Source organism: Hemibagrus wyckioides, linkage group LG19, assembly GCF_019097595.1.
Source record: "Hemibagrus wyckioides isolate EC202008001 linkage group LG19, SWU_Hwy_1.0, whole genome shotgun sequence".
Lineage (NCBI taxonomy): Eukaryota > Metazoa > Chordata > Actinopteri > Siluriformes > Bagridae > Hemibagrus > Hemibagrus wyckioides.
The window spans coordinates 15641355-15662348 of record NC_080728.1 but is presented as its reverse complement, the minus strand read 5'-3'; the positions used below and the strand labels follow the sequence as shown (position 1 = coordinate 15662348).

Here is a 20994-nt window from a genome sequence, read left to right as displayed (position 1 = left end):
ACTGCAACCCTTTACTGTACACTGTGTACTACTTATCACTGATATCTTTCATCACATATTCTTTTATTTTAGACCTAAATGATGAGAAATTACGCTGTTCATTCTGATGTTGCATCTCACAGCATCATTATTCCATTCAGTGGTTAGAAATGCTGTCATTTGGAGTCAGTCTCTCTTGTGGAAGTAAAAGTATTCGCTCTAGGCTGTTTAACTTGAGATCATAAATCATTACTAAACTCAAATAGATAAGGAGGAAGGAACAGAGTCTGAGTGATATGCAAACAAGAAGAGAGCTAAAGTTAAGATTTAAATTATCTCTAGCCCAATATTTGCATATTATCACTACACTCACTGTCCACTTTATTGGGAACACCTCTACACCCAATCATATGTCAGCAGCACAATGCATAAAATCATGCAGATTCTCATCAATAGCTGTAGTTCTAAATCACTGAGTCTTTTTCCAGTCTTCAACTGTCCAGTTCTGGTCAGTTTGTACCCAGGAACACTTTACATTCTTCTTCTTAGCTGACCGAATAGGAACCCAATGTGGTCTTATGCTGTTGTAGTCCATCTATTGTAGCTCAGGGTTAGAAGTGTTGTGCATGCTGAGATGCTTTTCTGCTCATCACAGTTGTAAAGAGTGCTTATATGAGCAGCTCTGGCCATTATCCTCTGACCTGTCGAAGCATTTTCACTTTTGCTCCCTCAATGTTTTTTGTTTTTCACCCCACTCTGTGTCAACTCCAGAGACTGAACATCCCAGAAGATCAGCAGATTCTGAAATACTCAAAGCAGCCCACTGACACCAACAACCATTCCACAGTCTTCATTCTGATGTATAATATTAACATTCTTGACCTTTGGCTGCATGGATTTACGCATTGTGCTGCTGCCCCATGATTGGCTGATTAGATAACTACATGTGTTGCTAATAAAGTGGACACGACTGTATAATCTATACACAATCCCTAACACAAGGAGATGTCTCAAAGCTTAAGGAATGTGCTGTTCATTCAGAAGAAACTAATTACTTAGGAGATAAAAAAAAGGGAGGATTTCTAGTAACATGATCTGTCCATAAAGATAAGCTAGGATTGTTGAGAGGAGGAACGGTCACACATCTGTTGTTTCTCTAGTGTCACATTTTTTCCAGTTTCCTCTCTCAGCTGGCCTGTGTGTTAGTGTGTTTACACTCGTTATAACAGTTATGATACAGTAGATTACTTATGGTTTACATAAGGTTTGTCATGACACCGTTCTCATAAGCTTCTTGTTGAAAAGCCTGTTTAAATCTGGCTTTTTCCAAGTTAACAGAAATGCTACAAATGCTCATAAAGCAACACACTGACTACATAATTATGTGGAAGGAAAAAAAGCTGATTTATGCCTCCTTAGTGCACTTTTAATTTCCTACAAACTTGCTCACTGATGGAAAATATATTAGATCACCTGCCTTTCCTTACAATAGCCTTTTTGTTGTGATGTTTAAAACAGTGGGCATTGCTGTAGTCCTGCAGTATGTTTGTGTACTATTTGGCCATAGTTCTTAATGCTTGTGCAAGCTCTGAAACACATATGGCATGTTTTAATGTCGTAATGAGAGAGGGCCTCTGGTGAGGCATTACATTCAGAGTTTGCAGGAACGTTGATGCTCTCTGCTTTCCTTCAGCCCGCTCAGTGGCTTCAGCTCATCTATATTAAGATGGAAACTGTAAACAGCAAGCCTTTCAGTTCTGCACACAGCCCGGAGGAGCATACTGAATTAAACACCACAGCATTGGTCACATGGCCTAAATCATTCATCTTCTTATCTGATCTGGGCTCAGATGGAGAAAGAGCATGATAAAATGTTTAGAGCTAATCTCTGAATTTTCTGCATGACCTTCTGATGCCCTTTGGGCCACACTCATGCATAACACACACATTGCCCTGGCAGCAGGGAAAGATGGATAAAGGTTGTTCCTGTGTGATCTGGTGCCGGAGGAGGTCGTGTTGGTGGAGGATCTGTAAACAATAACTAGCTTATGTGCCAAGCAACAACAACAACAACAAGCTGCTGTTCTGTGTTGGCCATGTAAATAAAACACATACAGTACACATGGGGGGGCATGTTATATATAAAACTAACATAAGTTTGCTAGTAAGGTGTAGAACCACCATGAGCCACCAGAACAGCTTGGCCTGGAATTGTACTGGAGAGATAGTACATCACCCTTCCTAGAGATTCCCTCAATTTAAGCTTGTTGATGGTAGTAAAGTGTGATTCATTATACTATGCTATTCTATGGTCAGCTACACCATATCATACTACAGTATTGCATCATATTCAATGCTAACCTATGCTATACTTTACTAGACGATGCTACACTATTTTATACTATATAGTCTACACTGTACTGTACCACACCATAGCATCCAGTCATACTATTTTATACTAAACTTTACTACACTACATAGCACAAAGTACACTATATTTACTATTTTACAGGTCTACAATACAGTACATTGTACCGTATGGACAGGATGCTATGGATAATACTCTTTAATGTACCATTACTACAGTAATGCTATTCTACAGTATACTATGCTGTTCTATACTATATTGTATTGTACCACATTATACCATGTTTTTAGAATACACCCTGTCATACAGTGAAATACAATACAATACTAAACAAAACTATACTCACATTACAACATACCATTCTGCCATATTATACTCTACTCTACTCTACTCTACTCTACTCTACACCACAATATACTATCCTACACTTCAGTACAGTGTCATTTACTACACTATACTATACTATTCTGTACTGTATATATTTTGGTATCTTGTATGATATATTTATATGTATTTATTTTTCTTTTTGTTAAAAATGCCAGCGTTAGGATACATCCTGACATACAAGTATAATACAAAACAAAACTATACACAAATTACATCATACCATCCTGCCATATTATATTCCACTCTACTCTACTCTACTCTACTCTACTCTACTCTACTCTACTCTACTCTACTCTGCTACATCAATCAATCAATCAATCAATCAATCAGCATTTATTTGACGACTGTACTGTACTACTATTGTACTACATCACATTTATTTATTTACTTTATGAGACTACACTACACAACACTATACTATACTATACTGACCGGAAGATCAGGGGTTCAAGCTCCAGCATCGCCAAGTTGCCACTATTGGGCCCTTGAGCAAGGCCCTTAACCCTCTCTGCTCCAGGGGTACTGTATCATGGCTGACCCTGCGCTCGGACCCCAACCTCCAAGGCTGGGATATGCGAAGAAAGCATTTCACTGTGCTGTAATGTATATGTGACAAATAAAGGCTATTTCTATTTCATTATACTTTATTAGACTACTCTGCACTACACTATGCTACACTACATCACATTATACTGTACTATACTATACTGTACTGTATTATACTGTACTTACAAATATTTTCAGTATCTTGTGTAATACATTGATTTGTATTCATTTTCCTTTTAGCTAAAAACATTTAAATCTATTCATCGATTCATTCATCTATATCATTTATTTCACATATTACACTGTCAAATCAAATCATTTCGAGCCCTGTTTTCATCCATTTCTGGCTACTCTTAAAACATGTATTTTGTCCCTGTCTTGTGATCGGACAGGAGAGGTAGGCCAGCTGAAGGATAAATGTCGCTCCTTGATGGATGAGTGTCAGACTCTGAGAAACGACAACCAGCATCTTGCTGAGAAACTGCAGCTGCTGGAACAGCAGAGAGACAGGTGAGTGGCCACACTGTCTGTCAATCAAACACCCACAGAGATCAGTCAACTGAGTAACAATGAAAACCAACCTGAAATCAAACCTTTTCTTTATTTCATTATTTAATGGCCCTGTCTTATAAATGCTACGTATTCATGTAGGTGATGTGTGATGCCATTATATCATGTAATATGTCACCTCTCCCTTCATCATCTGGTGTTTCCTGAGGGGGAAATCTAAGCTGTTTCACTTGGTATGGTTTGTCAGGTGATGACAGACTGGCGGTAAATCGTCATATGATTGCTGATAGACGTGTCTGTAATTGCGACAGATGGATAAATCTTATATGCAGATGGATGTGTCTTATATAAACTCAGACACACCTGTTTTTAAAAATTTTGTTGTAAAATATCCTTTAAATTTAGCTATTTTCAGTAACTTTTTATACGTATCCTTAAATCTTAGCAGAACTGCTGTCAGTTTAGCTTATGTAAGCTAGCCGAATACCTTTAACAGCAGCTTAAATCTTTCAGTAATACTATCAGGATATTAGCTAGCTAGCTAGCTTTAGTGGTGAAACTTTCAAAACATCAAAACGTCTCTCAGTAATGATGCCAAGTGGTTTGCCAGTTTGTCTATTAAGATTAAAAACATTTATAAGCCTTCAAATCCCCTCACACGGCTCATGTTGTTAGTTTTCTGGCAAGCTTAAAGAGCGAGGATTATGAATGTTTATTAGCGTGGCCTACAGTTCTCTGCCAGTTTGTTAGCTAGCTAGCTAGTTTCAGTATTGAAGATTAGGTGATCTGGAACATGTGTATGAATATGATTCAAAATCCTCTCAGCAAAATTGCATTGTTAGCTCATTTTGGTTAGCTGGATGACAAAAGAACTGGGTATTAAAGACACTCTGTTCTCTTTTCCATATGCCTCTGCACACAAACAGATGTTTGCTAATAATTGTGTTGGTTTCTCTCAAAAAAAGCCTCATGTTACAAAACCAAAAAAATGAAACATACTCTCATGCAGTTCTGTCAAATCACTTACCACAGAGACATAAAACACTGAACAGCATCCCTCATCCTGGATGTAATACATATGGAGAGACATGAAAGAATTTTGGAACGATCAACAATCACTCTTAAATTATTGCTTTGACGTGGTTCTTTTGTATTACTTGAAACTGCAGAGTAGAATATGCTTTTGAACAAGAAAATTTTTCCGTTCAGTTTTCCTCAGAACTTCCTCAGTTCCCACTCACTGCTTTTGCACAACAGTATAGAATAGCAGAACAAATGAACACTGTTGTTATTTAGAGATCACCCAACAGTTGCTGACAGCTACAGAACAGAAGCTATGTTTTCTTTCGTCATCCTGTTGTGTCCTCCATAAGTATTATTCTCTTTTCAAACTAACCGTGTTAAACACACAGCTTTGGGAGTTTCAGTGCTCCATAGCGATGGCGTACTCAGTTTCAGCCACCGGTGGAAAAAGTACAAAATTCCATACTGCTACTGTGAGTAATACACTATATTGGCAAAAGTTTTGGGACACCCCTCCAAATCATTGAATTCAGGTGTTGTTTATCAGGGGTTGGGCTCGGCCCCTTAGCTCCAGTGAAAGGAACTCTTCAGCATACCATTTTGGACAATTTCATGCTCCCAATTTTGTGGGAACAGTTTGGGGATGACCCCTTCCTGTTTCAGCATGACTGCACACCAGTGCACAATGCAAGGTCCATAAAGACATGGATGAGTGAGTTTTGTGTGGAGGAACTTCACAGAGTCCCTTCACAGAGCTATGCTGATGATACCAACCACTCGAGGATCTACAGTATATAAAGAAAGGTAGAATTATCTAGCTAGATAACTAACCAAATACTGTTGTGGTTTCTGTAGCTTGTTGTGTTTGTTAGTAAGCTAGCTACTTCATGTTAATTAACACATGTTTTTCAGACATTGCTGTTGATTGAGCATTTAGTGTATGAAGTTTAGACTTTTGGCAGGAAGCTGCGTTATTTTAACTGGGTCTTAAATTTGTGTTATTAGTCTTTTAAATCTTTTCCCCAGAGGCCAAAAAAAAAGGAATTTGCTCATGTTTTTTGTGTCCATGTTCAGCATTGAATGTCTTTTCATTTCTTTTGTACTCTCCAATGGTGATCAAAATGTAAATACAATAAAGTTAAAATTAACGTAAAAGTATTATGACTCAGAAAGTACCATTTCAGTGAAGCATGTTCTCCTGGACTGTTAATGTGAGTACACAGAGTTCTTTACTTTCCAGTGCTGGTTGAAGCCCATGCCTTTGTGAGATCTGTAGCAGACACATCCCTGAGCCTGGCTGATTTATTGCTGAGTTTGTGTAGTAACACTGTTCACTTCAGGAATGTTTAGGATGGTGGCTTTGAGGCTTAGGTCATGTGACTGAATTACCATTCTGTTATTATCCCCACACAGGATCGGCCACCCAGCTGGACAGCATGCAGACAACAAGTGCTCAGGACTTCTAGATTCTAGGGATACTGAAACTGATCCCCATGTGTCTTTCTTTCTTTCTTTCTTTCTTTTTTCTTTCTTTCATTTTCTTTTCCTCTTCTTTCTTTCTTTCTTTCTTTCTTTCTTTCTTTCTTTCTTTCTTTCTTTCTTTTCCTCTTCTTTCTTTCTTTCTTTCTTTCTTTCTTTCTTTCTTTCTTTCTTTCTTTCTTTCTTTTTCTTTTCCTCTTCTTTCTTTCTTTCTTTCTTTCTTTCTTTCCTTCCTTCCTTCTTTCTTTCTTTCTTTCTTTCTTTCTTTCTTTCCTTCCTTCCTTCTTTCTTTGTTTCTTTCTTTTTTCTTTCTTTCTTTCTTTCTTTCTTTCTTTCTTTCTTTCTTTCTTTCTTTCTTTCTTTCCTTCCTTCCTTCCTTCTTTCTTTCTTTCTTTCTTTCTTTCTTTCTTTCTTTCTTTCTTTCTTTCATTTTCTTTTCCTCTTCTTTCTTTCTTTCTTTCTTTCTTTCATGGATAATTTGTTTTTTACTTAGACAGCATGGAAATAAAATAATGTCATTTTGTTGTGCAGAATAGGATCTACTGCTCCTTCCAACACACACACACACACACACACACTTCTTTAAAAACACTTAAGTATCCAAAGAAAGCAATACCAAACCGTAACCTTTTTTTTTTTTAAATATGAATTGAAGTTTTCATGTATGATCACATCATTACCCAGTACTAGTTACCACACTCTGTAACACAGCTGCTCTGCTGCTTCCTTTTCTCTGCTCTTAGAGAAGAGCAGGACGGTCAGAAGGTGGACGAAGAGCAGGCAGTGAAGGCTGAGGTCTACATGAGCATATTACAAACGGAACAGACGACCCATCAAGAGGACTCGAGTCTCCAGAAGAACTCGAGTGAGGACAAAGCTGCGAATCCCGAGCAGAGGAGCGAGGAGCTCTCTGAGGTGTTCACTCTCCGAGACCAACTAAAACAGGCTGAGGAGCGAGCATCCCAGGTCCAGAGAGAGGTAAGATACAGCCACCAAGATATAGCTGAGGCAAAAGTTTGTACCCTCTCTACGACCGAGTCCTGTCTTTCTTTCTCAGTGTGAGGTGTTAAAAGGCGAACTTGTCGAGCTGCAAGGACTTTACGAGAGCAGTCAGAAGGAACGGGCCGAGCTGGAGGCGGAGCTACAGCGCTGTAGGGCGGAGCTCGATAGGCTGGCAGGAAGGAAGGCCCAGGTAAGTGCTTGTAACTTGGTGAACAGTTAATTATCATATGACAAGATGTAATTAAAATATGATTCACTCCTTAGTTTAGATTACATGGATCTTAAGTTTTGCTTGCTTAGGATGAAATTTAAGTTACGCTGCTGGATAATGAACCACTCTGCAGTGCAGTCTTCAATGCTAACATGCGTCTGTTCGTACGCTTGCGATAACAGTCATCAGTGAAGACTCTGTCTCCCAGCGTCCATGTTCACTTCATCATTGGTCAAGCGTGTGTGTCTCAGCTTGATCAGCTGGTCACATCCTCACACACATCGATCGTTGGCTTTGTGTTTTCTGTCTCAACTTGTCCCCTTGTGTGTGTTTCAACAGTCCAAAAATGTCCTCAACGAATACTTACATAGCCAGAGATCAAATACTAACGCTTGCTCCGTGATTTAATTTAAGTTCCCCTTTTTAAATCCTGTATTTAGTCTCGAAAAATATGTTTACTCTATGAATATCTTAACGTACCCTATTTGACTGTGAAACGCTTTCCTTGTCTTTTACTAATTGTTGTAACTTTTGCACTCAAATATTCAACTGGAAGCCCAGGGCTTTCTTCTTGCACATTTTGTTCTATATCAATTTGTCCACTTGTGTGTATTCTAATAAACCAACAGCTCTATTAAAACAAACTTATCTTAACACTTAGAACAAACTTAAAAGAGACAGAGAAAAGATCTGCATCTTAAAAGAAATCTGAGAACACGCTTTCCCTGAGCCATACCAATGCTTGTGTACCAATGTGCACTAAAATAATGGACACTGATCGGATTCCTTAAATCGGATCGGATTCCTGATTTTTAATCCTATGAAAGAGATTTTGTCCGTCCAGTCTGAGTACTTTGTCTCACATCCCTCACTCGCGCTCCATGGTGCCAGTGTTCTCATGTTTAGCCTGCTTACTGTGTGATGCTCTCAGGGTTCCTCTGCTTGCATGGACTAATTCTACTGTGTGGACAAAGATCTTTAAATGGCTTTTGACTCAATAGAACTGCTGGGATGAGTGTGAGGTCTTCATCTTGTAATTTAACCATCATTGGCATCTTCTAATAGCAGTGTTTTTGTTCTGTTCTCCCTTTCCTGTGGTCTGCCATCGCTTCCTTTTGTTGCTTTCTAACCACTGTGTGACCATACACCCTGTGATCACCACACACACACACACACACACACACACACACACACACACACTGCACAATATCAAATTCTGAACTAATTTGATGTTTCTTTAAAAACCTGCCTATCTATCTATCTATCTATCTATCTATCTATCTATCTATCTATCTATCTATCTATCTATCTATCTATTTCTCTCATACTGTCTTTCTTTCTTTTTTCTATCTATCTATCTATCTATCTATCTATCTATCTATCTATCTATCTATCTATCTATCTATCTATCTATCTATCTATCTATCTTTTTCTCTCATACTGTCTTTCTTTCTTTTTTCTATCTATCTATCTATCTATCTATCTATCTATCTATCTATCTATCTATCTATCTATCTATCTATCTATCTATCTATCTATCTATCTATCTATCTATCTATCTGTCTTTCTGTCTGACTGACTTTCTCTCTCTCACACTGTCTTTCTTTCTTTCTTTCTTTCTTTCTTTCTTTCTTTCTTTCTTTCTTTCTTTCTTTTTCTCTCACACTGTCTTTCTTTTTTCTATCTATCTATCTATCTATCTATCTATCTATCTATCTATCTATCTATCTATCTATCTATCTATCTATCTATCTATCTATCTATCTATCTATCTATCTATCTGTCTGTCTGTCTGTCTGTCTGACTTTCTCTCTTTCTCTCTCTTTGCCTGTCTTCTTTCTTTCTTTCTTTCTTTCTTTTTTCTTTCTTTCTTTCTTTCTTTCTATTCACCTGGATTATTCATCTCCTCTTCATTCCATCTCTCGGCACGCATTACATGTATATATCTCTGTATATATTCTGTATGTGTTGTGAACCCTTGTGCTCACGTTGGATTATTTTTTGTTTCATATCATGCATGCTGTCTCTCACCTCGTTTTTTTTTCTCTCTCACCACCTCCTCCATCCCCTCCTCCCCCCATCCACCCCTGCCATCTTTTGTGTTTTCCCCTCTCAGAACTCCTGTCCTCCATCTGAGTCCCCTGTTCTCTCCATACCCTTCATAGGAATGGTTGTAATAATGGCGCTGATATGGTGCTGCTGGACGGAGCTCTTGTCCTAAAGAGGGAAAGGTACGGCGCTTTGCCTTTTCTTTCTCTATGATCATCTCAATTTGACTTCTGGATACACAAACTGAAGAAATGAGCGATGGTGTAGATAAGAAATGGATGATCAGTTCGGATGCAGTGTAGATGGTGAATGCTGCAGTCTGCTGGTGTATTTGTATGGATGTGCACATTGTTTCACAACCATTCTGAACGTGTGGAGCAGTCTGGGGAAAACCCATCCGATGCTGCTGAGCCTGCATTCCAGCAAAATATTACAATAAAATAAAATTGAAAAAACAACAAAAAAGACTGAAATTACTTTAAATTTTCAGAAATATATGTAGAAATAAATATATATTAAAATTTCACCAAGTGATGAGTTTTCCCAGACTGACACACACACACACACGTATATCTTACAAATTAAAAAATATATTCATTGCAATTAATTACATTAGAATTTGTTGTAATTTACTTTTTAATTGCTAATTTTGTTGCACATAAGGCTTTTTGTTCCTATTTGCATTCAATCACCTCAATGACTGAATATATAAATATGTAAATCATGTAAACTGTGCTAAGATTGTTCTCATAGTCTCAAGATTTTGAGGTGATTAGCATTACCAAGAAGCTATTTTCCTGACTTGAAATGAAAAAGAATAATTAAACAGACTGGATTATTTTATTCATAACATACAGGAATAAAGAACTGGCTAATAAATGGGTCTCATGGTGGAGGTTCACATAATTCACAGAATCAGTCTAAAAAGCTACAGCATAAAGCTACCCTCTCAGATTAACCCTGGTTCGTCTTCATGAGAAACCTCCGAAAACCTTCTGTGTGAAAGTCTACAATGGTTTCCCTTTAAGAAGAGCTTTCTAGCAGACTCTTCTAAGACTACAACTGTTAAGGAGGAACCTTTTTTCCAGCAATACTGCATGTTATACTCCTTAAGCGCTCCTTAATTATACACTGGATGGTCAATGGTTGTACATTTCTATATTTCTACAGGACTGTTTTTTTTTCTGAAAAGAATAGCGTCTGTCATTGGGTTCTACATGGAATATTATATACATAGATCTCCTAATTAGTCATTCTTATCCCATTTATTTTATTAGTGCCTTTATTAGGTTCCATGAGCATTAAAATGATCTAACACTGAGAACTGAAAGACATAAATAAAGACAGAAAGTAGGAAAGAGAGGGGCGGGGGCAGAAAGAAAGAAAGAAAGAAAGAAAGAAAGAAAGAAAGAAAGAAAGAAAGAAAAAAGAAAGAAACTTTGAAAAATAAAAATTTAGGACAAATTACAGACAAAAAGCATTCAATTCAATTTTATTTCTATAGAGCTTTTAACAATAGACATCATCTCAAAGCAGATTTATAGATAATATAAAGAATCTATAGATAAAATAAAAAGGTTCCACAGGATCTTTTTTTCTTACCATTTTTGTGATTGCCTTCCATTTCCTTTCCAAACTGGTCACCTGTCAATTCCCACTCACCAGCCAGCTCTCCTCTATCATACATCACTTCTGACCCAAGAGTGTGAAGCTCCCTTTATCACAGCACACCTTAACACACTCAGAGGAAAGATCTATCTGCCCTCTTCCACATACATGAGCTCACACATGCCCAGGATTTCTCCAGCGTCCCTCTGATCTACAGTGGACGAAGAGTATGCTGTAGCATTGTCAGTATTCAAACTCACAAGCTCTGAATGGTATAATGAAAGCTTTTCTGGTGCACCACAGGAACCATTTCTTCAACACAAACTCTGCGTACATAAACATCTTCTAGCCTCATTCCATTCCAACTGTTCTGGCTTTCTTCAGCGGGTTTGAACCCCCCCCCCCCCCAAAAAAAAAAAATCCTAGCTTTTGTATATTAAATAAAATATGTTCTCTCTCTTGCTCTCTCAAAAAAAGGAACCCTTGAAGGATTTGATCTCGTGTAGCCGAATCAGATTTGGAACAAAACCACTGGAAGATGTCTATCTCACTTTGGAAATATCAAACCTTAAAAGAGTTTCTAGCAATAAACAGTTAAATGGAATCGTGTTTATGTTTCAGCATCGTGGAATGAATCCACATGGAAGTCGTCCTGCTGCTTTTCCTTTTGATCCCCCATCGAGCTCGCTTTGGTGAAGCATGTGATAAAATCACGGCGAACAGAAATGTCTTGCCTCCGGCCGTTCTGGCTTCATACTGCGGCTAAAAAAACCAGGACTGGATATATAAACCTCTATGGAAACTTTCCAAGCAGTGACCTGAGCCTGAACCAGTGGTGAACTCTGATCATGATAAATTGGTAGAAGTTTGTGCGTAGAAACAGTCAGGAATAGAGATTTATGAATCCATTAGGGTTTTATTTTTCATGCAGTGCAGTTTCCACACTCGGTAAGAGAAGAAGTAATGGTGTGTGTGTGTGTGTGTGTGTGTGTGTGTCACGTTCACCCTGAGACTGGTAGAGACCTGTAGAGATGAGCAAACGTGACTCAACTTTTATTTCGACATTACTGAGCAGCCTGGGCCAACCTTAGACGTCACCGAGAGCATACCACACACACACACACACACACACCACACACACACACACACACACAGAGTGAGACAGAGAGAAAAACACTGTTTGTTTACTGTCATTACTAGGTCATTGCTCTCAGCTGTCTACGTCTCTGTGGGTCACACAGGGAATATATTTAGTTCTTCGAATCCACACGTTGTGGAGTGTTTGTTGAATAAACAGAGGCTTTCTTTCTAAATGAGGGTCACTTCTTCTAAAGTGCTGAGCCTCATGATGAATGTAAATGAATCCGTGTGATGCTTCTGTGGTGACCTAGAAGCTACAAACTGAAATATTTCATGGATATTACACAATTTGTGGCCACAATCCATCACAGATGACTTAATATGTTGAATATGAAACGTCAACCTTATTACATAGCCTTCAGATCATTCTAATTATTATTTTTTATTAGCCGACTCACACTGATAAAGGTGATAGCTGGTGGCTAATAGTACAGAATGCAGTTCATTTTTTTATTTACTGCCATTTTTTCTTGCTAATCAAGAACTGTCCGGAAGATCCTCATCAAACAGCACTTCATCTTAAACTCCCATGTTTATCATGTGGGAAAATGGAGTCTGAGCTATTTCCTGTAGTTGGTTTTGTTCATATATTCATCTTCAGTGACAGCTTGGTCCAGGATAGTCAGGGTTGCTGTAGATCTGGAGGTTTTTCCAGGAACACTGGCTTTGAGGTGGGAATACACCCTGGCTAGAGTACACACACACACACACACACATTCCCAACATAACTAATCTGCCCACCTGTATTTTTTGGGAAATTGGAGGAAGCCAGACAACCTAAAGGAAACCCATGCAGATAAACCACATAAACAGTAACCTGAGCTCAGGATCCTGGAGCTGTGAGGCAGCCCCACTTACCTACTGCACCACCCACATACGTAACAATAGACTATATTTTTTAACTGTGAAGGAAAGATTGGAGATTTATAGTATCACAGAGCAGAGATCGAAGTTAATTTTGCTTTCTAGACTAGCACAGATTTTGTGTTTTGCCACCTAGGAGCTTCTGAAAAGAAAAAAAAACTACAGCAACTACAAGATGGAGCCTGCTGAAGAAGAAGAAGAAGAAGAAGAAGCCTTTATTATCGCCACACATACATTACAGCACAGTGGAATTCTTTTCTTCATGTATCCCAGCTGAGGAAGTTGGAGTCAGAGCGCAGGGGCAGCTATGATACAGTGCCCCTGGAGCAGGGAGGGTTAAGAGCCTTGATAAATTACCCGACAGTGGAGCTTGGTGGTGCTGGGGCTTGAACCCCAACCTTCCCATCAACAACCCAGAGCCTTAACCACCTGAGATACCACTGCCCCAAGTACTAAAAAGATACACAGAACCCTCAATTAAATTCTTATCAATTCTATTCAATTCAATTCAATGCAGTTAAATTTCAATTTAGTTTTATTTGTATAGTACAACCCATGAAGAACCCATTTCAATAAAATTCTAATGCATTACACGTCACAGTTTGGGTATCTAACGTTTCTATGTCGAAGTCTCTGACAGAGGGTTTCCTTTCAGAAGGTACATTTCTGTTTAGAATGCTAGAACCACTGACCATCCAAAGACCCACTGAGAACCCGTTCTTTCTCTAGCAGACGTGTCGTCCCTCTGACGTCTGGAGCGCTTATAAATCATTTCGAGTAATGTTAACGTAAACAATAGAACATCTGCTGTTAAAACAATAACACAGACACACCATTACCCCCCAAATGAACTGACAAATGATCTTTGTTTTTCTGAAACCTCTGAATTCATCTCTTCTTCCTGTTGATCCAGGAGCGAGAAGGAGACTGGAACCTGGTTATGCTGGTTGCCATGGCAGCAGCAGCCGTTTTGCTCGTACCCAGTTTGACCCGAGCGTTCGCTTGAGTCTGGACAGGAAGTGACCTCGATCAGGTCAACATCTCATATCCACTTGCTTGCTTACCCTCTCTTTGGTATACATTCACGTATGCGCGCTCTTTCTATCTCTCACCAACACACACACACACACATACACACACACACACTGCTATAATCGTACTTAAGGACTTCTGAAACAGGAGGAAAAAAACAAAAACACACCACATTCACAAGTGCTGCTTTTGGTTCTTGCTTCTGGCTGTGCTCAATCTCACCCTCAGACACACTCTTCAAACATCTCTCTCGCTTTAGACACCGTCTCTGGCTTTAGACGCGCTGCTTTTAAGATGTGCCGTGACAGCATGTGATATGTGATCCTGAAAATCTTCCAGTCGTATGTCACTTCTCAAATATCGGCTAGATCTTTATAACGATATTTTCATGTTTAGCTAGATTTAACACCAGAGAAAGTATCTGTTCTAAAGCATGCGTTAGACAGTTTTAACCAGCACCGATGTTAAATGTAAATGTTCCGTACCTACTGTAACTGTGGGATCAATCAATTTGTAGAGTATTTCCATTTCCGTTCTCAACTCTGGATGTTATGGAGAATGCAGAATTATTCAGACAGTAGCAAGAAAACCGATATCTATCGCTAAAACTCAATGAAACCTGTCACACTGATACACTACTAACTTAACTGCTGTATAAAATTCTAACACTTTAAGTTGCATAGATATTTTATATATAGATGTATATATATATATATGTGTGTAATCAACTTGATTTGATGTAACGAGTTTAACGACGGTTTAAACATAAAAAATAGGGTTATTTTTGTACAAAACAAAACAAAACAAAACTGAAGTCTAGTGAACATAAGAACATTTCATGAGACATTGACCTTATTATATTTCAGAGCAAATACTCCTCTCAAGCACATAATACAGTGCAGCTCACAATGATTTGGCTCTGTATGCCACTCACATGAAAAAAAAAACTTTAGTGAACTTTAAATATATTCAATATTTCAAGGGACCATATGCATTTGATCAATGAAATCCTCGTGCCATTGCATCATTCTTTCCTGCCCAAAGGAGCGAACGAAAAGGTCTACGAATGTCTCTAGATATAATATTATATACATATATAAATATATATCTGGAGATTTTCAATCTATCAACATAAGAACCAAAGAAATGTCAATAGTTGTGAGGTTAAACTACAGAATGAATGAATCAGAGCTACAATATGAAGTGTCTCAGAATCAGCTACATGCCAGCATTATTTCACAGATACACTAAAGACCACCGTACAGAGATTTGTAGCACAAAAACAGTAGCTATTTCCTCAAATATGCAGCTTCAATACGGTTCCTCGTGAGTTTGTTAGATGGAACCTTGTTTTTCTAAGAGGGAAAATAAACAAATGGTAGGATTTTTGGCTCAGAAATCTTTTATCACCTACGGACTTCAGTGGATTATACCTAATAATAATAATAATAATAATAATAATAATAATAATAAAATTATTCATTTGTTTTCTGTAACTGCTTCATCCTGGTCAGATTAATGGTGGATCCAGAGCCAACCTGGGAATACTAGGCTTGAGTCAGGAATACACATTGAATGGTACAGCACTCCATCACAGGGCAACACACACACACTGCTACGTTTTTGGAAGGAGGGACGAAACCTGAGAATCCAGAAGAAACCCATACAGGCACATGATGAACATTCAGATAAATACCTCAATTCAGACAGTAACTGAGATTCTGGATCATATTGAGAAAGCTAACACTCATGGCTTTGGGAATTTTCATAAATATTTCTGTTTATATCTTGTGTAATGGGGCAATATGCTCATAGAAAAATTCTAAAAAACAAAAGTAGCTTTCTTCAAAGTAAATGTTGATAGTAAACCCATTTCTGCTCTCTGAGATGCCCCAAGCATCTAAAATGTGAAGGTGTTTATCTTCAACCACTAAAATTCTGTGTAAGGTTATCCAACAGAGGGGAAAACACACGTCTCACACTGAAAGTCCTGACTCATTTAATATATCAGACTTACAGCCATAAAACTAATATAACTCTATATAACTAATATAACTCATTTCCTTTATACAAATGAATGTCCCATTAGTTGATTTATGTTCATATGGTGTCAGGGAACACCAGTGTATTGGTAAAAAGTGTTAAAGATTCTTCACAGACATGAGCACACTGTTAGGTAAGCTCTCAATCAGCTACTTGGCTATTAATTGTAATCGTCAATGGTGATAAGGATGAATCGAATCTAAGTAAAATGTGTGTGATCCATCATTGTGTGTCCTAGTGTTTCCAGGACAGGCTCTGGATTTACTGCAAATCCAATTTGTCTGTTATTTCTGTTTCCCTGAAATGGGAGCTGATGTATGAAATATAAGATGCCTTTCGGATTCACCCTTCAGCGTCAAAAAGGGTCAGAGCTGAAACATGAAAAATATCCCTAAAACTTCAAATACCAAATATCGAATAATATTTATATTCATCACCAGACGTGTAGCACAAAAACAGTAGCTTTCTCTAAAAGTATGCAGCTTCACATATTCTTCAAGGAATGGTTAAGACATTTTGTCCTTTATAGAGGCACGTAAAACCCTTCGTAGGTTCCCTTTTAAGGGCTCCTCATGGAGGACAGACCAAAGAACTAAAGATTTCGGAGAACTTTTAAACGCGAAGGCACACAAATGATGCAATTTCTGTTAAAAAATGTATTTTGTCTAAAGAAAAAAACAGTGAATGATACCTGAGAATATTAATCTGATTAACCCCCTGTGCAGTCTCAAAAAAAATAGTAGCAGTGGTGGCTTTGTGGAAGTTCACTGAAGCAATTTATTGTTTCAAAGTTAACTGTAATGCGCATTAAAAGTGCTTCATGTGTCTATATACAGATGATAGATTATTAATATGCTAGAAGCAAGAACAAAAACCCTGTTAACTATGTATGCAGTCAAACAGTGACATAGTGGGAGATATTAAGCATCAGATACTCTTACTGCATCAGATACTCTATTAATAATAAATTATTAATATATTCTAAGCAAATCCTTAAAATTTCGTAAACATTATTTACAATGTAATTGGAAGGCCGTAGGTTCAAACCCCTGGTCACACCCAGCACCCACTGGTCCTTAAACCTCAAATTCTCAAGAGATTTTGAATGAATCAAATTCTAAAGCCCATAAAAGATCCCATGTTGGTCCTTCACCTGAGCTTTCTCCTTATAGAGAGAAGTTTAGGTAGCTGAACATATAATGACTAAATGAAATCTTGATCGTTTTCCTCAGCAGTTCAGGATTAATAAACCATCATTGCATCATGAACTTTATAATTAACTGATAGAACGAGCATCACACTGTATATCTCTCTCCTTTTTACGTTGTGATCATTTTTAGAAACTCAGGCCTTAAAAGCAAATTAGTGGCTTATACACAACCAATAGAACACAGTGACTGAATATTAAAGCACAAAAACATTCCAGAGTGTTTTATATATATATCACAATTTAGTATATAACTGATTATCTGTGCATGCTTACTGCTAGCAGTGTTATAAATATCTTCAATATCTTTTCTACCACAGCAGCTCAGTCCTGATGAGTTACAGACCACAGAAGCTCTGACAGTAAAATCATTAACTTGATCAACTTGATTTGAAAAGGAAATCTCGATATGGTGAAGTTTTCTGTAAGGATGTGTTTATGTAGTATTTATGGAAGGAGTCTCCAGTGTCAGTGGTAAAGCTGTAGTTTTAATGCACCGTGTAGTTTGTTTGTTGGTAAAATGAGAAACTTCAAGAAGGAGAAAATAAAAAACCAGTGACTGTATAGCTGCTATAACGTAAGTGATAACAGGAACTGACTTATTTAATTCTAAGAGTTTAAAAATTGACGTGTTGGCAAGTTGAGAAATAAAACAATAAAAATAGTATTCGTGGTTTTCACTGAAAAACATAATTAATTCATTTCCTTATTATAATGACTTTATTATTACTGTATTGTTTAGTTTACTTAACCCTTTCACACAGTACAAATGAACTAATTTTTAAACGAAAAACCCCAAAAGTCCGACGTTTAGCTAAGGAAAAATGAACTCATGTAAAATCCTGTGCCTCTTTCATAAACAGTGTTCGAGGACTCATAACATGAAATCAGTTCAGGTGTGTTTCTCCCATACACTGCGTACCTCCTGGTCTTCCAGGATCCTGTCTTTAGACCTGTCCTGATTTGCTAACAGTCTGACTTTATAATGCATGCTACAACAGTAAACACTTCTTTTTCTATGGAAAATGTGGTCATTTGTTCTGTATTATAAATACTATCAGTAGTTATGCAGGTGTGGTGGGATATACTGAGAACATGAAGCCTTCGAATCTAAAGCATCGTCACGTCGGCTGAGACGTTTGGGATTTTGTATCGGTTTATTTTTTCTCCTTGTAATAAAATGAACAGAGGCGACAGTCTGCAGCGGCGCTTGTAAATCCTGTAAAAGCGAATGTGTGTTTGCACGTTCCTCACTGTGGATGCGCTTGCATTGATGATTTTTCTTCTTCTTCATAAAAACGCCACGCAGAGCATGAGTCTTTTTGGAAAATCTTGCATTGGTGAGAATGATCTTATTTTTTGGACTTTTGTAGAAATGATCAATTCACTTCTCTACTCTGTTTTGTTCTGTATTGTTAAATGTTTTCTACGTGCATCTCTAAAGTTATTCAGAATATTTTTTCTTTATACAGTCCCTTAAGTTCTTGATAGTGACTATGTATGTGTGTGGTACAATTTCAAACACATTATTTAGTCGTTTATTTAATCATTCATTCATTCATTTTTGGCTGCATTCGACTAAATTCCCCGAAGAAAACCAAAGAATCTCCTATCCTCTACTCTGAAAGTCAGGAAGAGCTCCTCAACCCAGAGCATGCGACGTCGTATCAACATGGCTGTTCACAAAATAGCACTTTCTGTTTATGTTTAAAATAAATATCCTATATAAGAGATATCCTAGTATTTGCTTTAGATTGTTCAACATACAGGCATTTTATCTTGTTGAATCTGTAACACTGGCTATAAAGTTTTGAGGAGGAAATCATACATCAGTCATATTATTAATGTTAGTTGGCTAGATTGTCGTTAACAAAAGACGGAAATTATTCTGTTTTTCTCACTTTTTATAGCATGTGAGTTAAAAATGACATAATTCCAGGTTAAGAACAAAGCATACAGTTAGTACCAACTGCACGTGTCCAAGCTAAAAACAATACTAACAATACATTTAACCATAAAATAATACCATATCCATTTTTATCCATTTATAGTTAAAATTTTCTTTGGTACATAGCGTCCTTTTGCACCATAGTAGTTTGTATATCTGTTTAATAGCTAGAACTTTTCTAGTGTATTTTCTTAAAATGTTTTACCGTCTTACCTGCAATCTTGTCCAACCCAGTACTTTAGAGTTTTTACTAAACACATACCTAGTTAATACCAAGAACTTAGTGTGCAGACTTATCCGAAAAGAGTCAGTAGACTCAGGTGTAGGTTCCGCTTGGTTGGAATGAAAACCTGCCCCCACATGACCCTTTCTGGATAAGACTGTACACCTCTGTCTTATGGGATTGTAAAGGAAGTGTTCATAAATCTTACGCCTTGATAACTGTAAAAGTGTTAAAGTTAAACATAAATGACAAATATGATCCCCAGAAAGATTCGACTCATTTGAGTGACTCTTTCGAGTTGTGATGATATTGTTGTATCAGTATCTGATAGAGCTCTGCAACCATCTTCTTCTTTTTGGTTTCTGGTCACATGATGATATGTTTTCCTGGATGCTTATGAATATGAGTTTCTTCCAATACGCTGACTTATACTTTCTTCCGTTTTGTAACATGTAAAAGTGTGTAAAAGTATGTTCTCAAACGGCTCTGGTTCAGCAGGACAAAAAATGTCAAGGAAATGGCTGAAATGTGGAATATAATGATGTTTTGAAATGTATACGCGTGACTGTGTGGAGATGCTGTTGACTGTCTGTGTGTCACCCTGCTTCATTAAACTGTACTGTACAGTGTCTATTTGTGTAAAAAACACGAGTAAAAACTTTATGTATTTTGGTAATCTAACTGTATATTTTGTAAATGATTTGAAAGAAATAAAGTAGTTTATCCATGTAGTCGTCTTTTCTATGCTGATGACCTGTATATCAGAAATCTGGACTACACATAGGATGGTTTGTTTGTTTTCTTTGCAAAATGTTTTTTAGAACTGCATGGCTAACTTTATGGTTTCCAGGGTTGCCAGATTGTGTTTCATAATTTCCTAATCTTCAGTCCCACTGATCTGGAACAAAAATACCTTGCACTAATAATTATGTACCTCAGCTAGGATGCAACACTTTCTCCATGGATTCAAATAGTTTATGATTCAAATAGTTCATTTACTATGAATTTAACTGTCTGTTGAACTGCTGTGACAATTGAATTTTCCACACTGTGGGATCAATAAAGTTTTAAATTATCTTATCTTATCTTATCTTATCTTATCTTATCTTATCTTATCTTATCTTATCTTATCTTGAATGGTATTTTGATGGCAACCTTCAACTTTCCATATGATGAGAGGAAATTCAGATTTGTCCATGTAGATATTGGATTGAATCACAACATACTGAAACACTGATATTACATCATCATCTATCCTCGGGTCACGGGGAGCCTGTGCCTATCTCAGGCGTCATCAGGCATCAAGGCAGGATACACCCTGGACAGAGTGCCAACCCATCGCAGGGCACACACACACACTCATTCACTCACACAC

The 20994-nt window shown here is 37.5% G+C and overlaps 1 protein-coding gene across 7 annotated transcripts in view; it reads left to right on the top strand.

The window, feature by feature from the left end:
- ccdc136b (coiled-coil domain containing 136b) overlaps window positions 1-20350 on the top strand; it is a 44107-nt gene extending 23757 nt beyond the window's left edge. For 5 of the 7 annotated variants that reach the window (XM_058417532.1, XM_058417530.1, XM_058417531.1 and 2 more), the window contains 5 exons: window positions 3673-3790; window positions 7036-7270; window positions 7350-7484; window positions 9622-9736; window positions 14080-20350. In XM_058417532.1, coding sequence (XP_058273515.1) covers window positions 3673-3790; window positions 7036-7270; window positions 7350-7484; window positions 9622-9726 — 593 coding nt within the window. In that variant the 3' untranslated portion in view covers window positions 9727-9736; window positions 14080-20350. The remainder of the gene's footprint in view (window positions 1-3672; window positions 3791-7035; window positions 7271-7349; window positions 7485-9621; window positions 9737-14079) is intronic. The other 2 variants (XR_009207404.1, XM_058417533.1) reach the window with 2 other exon arrangements.
- Window positions 20351-20994: the final 644 nt, after the last annotated feature.